The 3,831-nt window shown below is 40.4% G+C and overlaps 1 gene segment (V, D, J or C); it reads left to right on the top strand.

Annotated features, from left to right (window-relative positions):
- The first annotated feature begins 860 nt into the window (after positions 1-860).
- On the top strand, positions 861-1,295 carry LOC125010280. The segment is given in 2 exon segments: positions 861-903; positions 1,029-1,295. Coding segments are annotated over 2 exon segments (300 nt in total).
- Positions 1,296-3,831: the final 2,536 nt, after the last annotated feature.

Here is a 3,831-nt window from a genome sequence, read left to right as displayed (position 1 = left end):
AGTGGAAAATGCAAATTCTTGCAAATTTGTAACTGGTCTTAAGATTTTGATCAGGAGTATATACTGTATGACATTTCAACGAAAGGCATCTGTATCACATTTGAAGATCTCTGTAAACCATCACACAGCTACAAACTCTACTACCTACAGATAGATTCACATTCAGGTTGATGTGTCATGAGGATGATTAACACAGGGATAACAGAGAAATGAGATGTTGGACGGGAAGTAGCACAACAAGTAAAAGCACAGCAGTATTCAGAATGACTACAATCTACAGCATGAGAATGATAAAGTAACAGTAAATGATGTTTCCACTGTATAAATGTCAGTTACAATGATTATTGACTATAGAGTTGAATCTGGTACCTCAGTTATCCAGTGTACTTATATCAATCACAGTGAACATTCACTTGTAGATTCCATCTGTATATCTTCTGTTTCTATATTCCTTTTGTCCTGTATGTCAAATTATATTTTAATAGAAGTAGTTAGAGTAGTAAAAGTACAGTGATAGTAGATCCATTAGTTGTTGCAATAGTAGTAGTTACAATAAAATATTCAGATATTGTGGAAGTGACAATAAACATGACTTGACTCTGATCTGTACTACTGGGATCTGAGGCCACAGTGACAGGAAACCCAGAGTGGGAACAAAAACACCAGCTGACACACTGACAAGCTGATGGAAGCCTTTTTATCTCCACTAGAGGGCGACATTATCAAGTAGGCGGTGCACTACTTGTGCACTGGGTTCAACTATTTTGTCAATAATAACTGCTACTATGAAGAGAACAAGTGTCAGACTGAATGTTGAACATCAGCTAGTTTCTCCTGTTGATTTAAACCTTGTTGTACAGATGGAACATTGGCTGTGGATTATTCTTGCTGCTCTTTTCTTTGGTAAGATAGAATGCTCAACATGTTTCCTCTTCACACACTTGAACACATTTAAAGCTGCTGATTGTTTTCCTTGAATCAATCATTATTAATTAATCTCTTCCTCTGCATGTTCTGATCTTCCACAGAGTGTAAAGGAGAAGACAAAGTGATCCAGACACCAGGAGATGTCATTGCTACTGAAGAAGACACTCTCACACTCAACTGTACTTTTGAGACAACTGGGGCAAATCCCTATTTGTTCTGGTACAAACAAGAAGATGATAGTTTTCCAAAGTACATTTTGGGCCGTGATAAAGTTGGAGGACGTGACAAATCTCCAGATTTCCCTGAAGACAGATTTGATGCTGAGCTCAAAGACAAATCAGTTCCTCTGAAGATCTAGAAGATTCATGTGTCTGACTCTGCTGTGTACTACTGTGCTCTGAGGCCCACAGTGACAGGAAACACCAAAACTCTGAACAAAAACCTTTGGAGCAAAGACAACACAATACTCCACAACATCCACTAGAGGGAGCTACACTCTGTTCTTCTTCTATGGTTGGTTAGGATACAGTCTGCTCTAGATTCATTGTAGAGGTGAGAGAACATCAACATCCTCACTATGTTAAATGGACACATGGTCAGAACCATGTGTCTAAAGGTGGTGAGAGAAACTTCCATAAACCATGGAAATGTTAAAAGACACTAGTCAGTGTGAGGATGAAATGTTGTGTTATTGTGTAAATGTGTCTTCTCCACTCTCTGATAGTAGTTAAACATTGTGATCAGTGGTGTTGAATGCAGTTCTATCTAACATAGAGCTCCAGGTTCTAAGTGTCAGTGTTCACATCACAACTGAATCAAACTCATCGTGGAAACTTAGAAAAATACTAAAATGAGAAAGTTTCTGTCCAAACAAGGTTCAGAAAATCTCCTTTGTGTTGTTCTTTCTTGTTGCTTGGACCAATGTAATGAACTCCTTACTGGCCTCCACAATCAGACAATAAGATAACTGGCACTGATTCAAAATGCTGCTGCTACAACAACAAGAAGAGATAACACAATACTCCAGATATTACATCTTTCCACTGGGTTCAGTTCAGTCTAAAGTGAAATGTAGGGCCTTACTTGTTGTGTGCAAGTCTCCAGGGTGGATGCTAGACTATTTAACCTTGGATATGTGGGTCCTATGAAGTAGCTTAATGACTGTAGGCAGTGTCAGAGTGAGGGTGTATGTCCTGGTTGGAGCTGATACTAAAGCTCCACTAAGTCAGATCACCAGTCTTTAGAGCTGTGCTGAGCTCAATGAACTAGTCTCCTCCTACTGACTGACTGACTGACTGACTGACTGACTGCAGCTGTGAACATCAGATCAAACACAACTCACACAACCACTCACAACTAACTGACACTGAACATCAGTTCCAACAGATCACGTCTGTCAACATGGAAAAACTGGCTGTGAGTCTGGTCTGTTCAGCTCTGGTAGGTACGTATGTTTCTGACAACAACACCTGGAACACAAAGACACTTTCAAAGCATTACTCGTCCACTTTGGATTTTCTTGGAGCTGGAGTTCAATGTTGAACATTTGACACATTCTACATTACAAAGATGTGACGAGTTCATCACTAAGAACTGTTGACGACACTGTTAGCAGCATCACTGAGTCTTTCAAAGGATGGACATGTGACGGTGGAACAGGACTGTAGATATAACATGTTGTTTCATCTCTAGGTCACAGCTTGGAAGATGATATTACTGCCATCAGAGCTGAAGTGTTTTCATCAGAGGGCAGTAGTGTTACTCTGTCCTGTAACTATTCAGTTAAAGCTGAGAATCTCCAGTGGTATCGACAGGATCCTGGATCAGCTCCTCAGTTCCTTCTATTGATCACTAATGCAAAAGATCCCAACGTGGTGACAGCAACACCTCCACACCCTGGACTGACTGTTAAACTGAACCAGGAGAGAAATGGAGTCGACCTGGAGATCTCCTCTGCTGCAGTGACAGACTCTCCTGTGTACTACTGTGCTCTGAGGCCCACAGTGACAGGAAACACAAAAACTCTGAACAAAAACCTGTGGGGCAAAGACAACACAATACTCAACAACATCCACTAGAGGGAGCCACACTCTGTTCAACCACTGATTTCTGACTCATTGGACTGAGGACAAAGACAACAGAGAAATGAAGCAGTTGACATCTGAGTCAGAGCTGTTGTTGAAGAATAGAAGAATTTGATTGGTTGAACTGAAGTCAAGCTGTAACTGGCCCTGCCCACTCAACATCATCAGCTTATCCAATGACATTATTTCTTCCTCATTCTACTCTGGTGGAAGAACATTGTTGATGTGCTGTCTGTCTGGCTTTAATAACTCCAAAGACATGTTGCTTCACCTCTTTTTGCTTCTATCTCACATTATAGGTAAGTTGAAGAACAGGGATTCAAGTTTTGTTTAAGCTGCTGCATTAACCAGATATACAGACTGCACTTCACAACTCTTCTTGTTTCTTTGCTCTGATACAATGAAAATCATCTTTTCATCATCTTCTACACTGAACTGACAGAGTTGTACAGTTGATTTTGTTGTGAATGTCCACAGAGTAACACTGTACAGGAGACATTTTCCACTGTCTTCTCCTCTCAGCCTCATGGACAATGTTAGTCTAATGGCTTCATGTTCTCTACTTTTTCCAGGACTAACAGCTGGAGACACAATCTCTCCTGATGAAGATGAAGTCAGTGGAACAGAAGGACAATCTGTCACACTCTCATGCATTTATCGGACAGATGAAACGTATATTCGTCTTTACTAGTACAGACATAATTATGACCTTCAGGCTCCTCAGTTTATTCTCTATAAAGGAGCTAAAGATAATAGTGGGGATGATTATATTCCTGATAATCGCTATAACTGAACTGACCATAACAGACCTATCCCTGGC

This window comes from Mugil cephalus, chromosome 7 (genome assembly GCF_022458985.1).
Source record: "Mugil cephalus isolate CIBA_MC_2020 chromosome 7, CIBA_Mcephalus_1.1, whole genome shotgun sequence".
Classification (NCBI taxonomy): Eukaryota; Metazoa; Chordata; class Actinopteri; order Mugiliformes; family Mugilidae; genus Mugil; species Mugil cephalus.
This window is presented reverse-complemented; position numbering and strand designations above follow the sequence as displayed.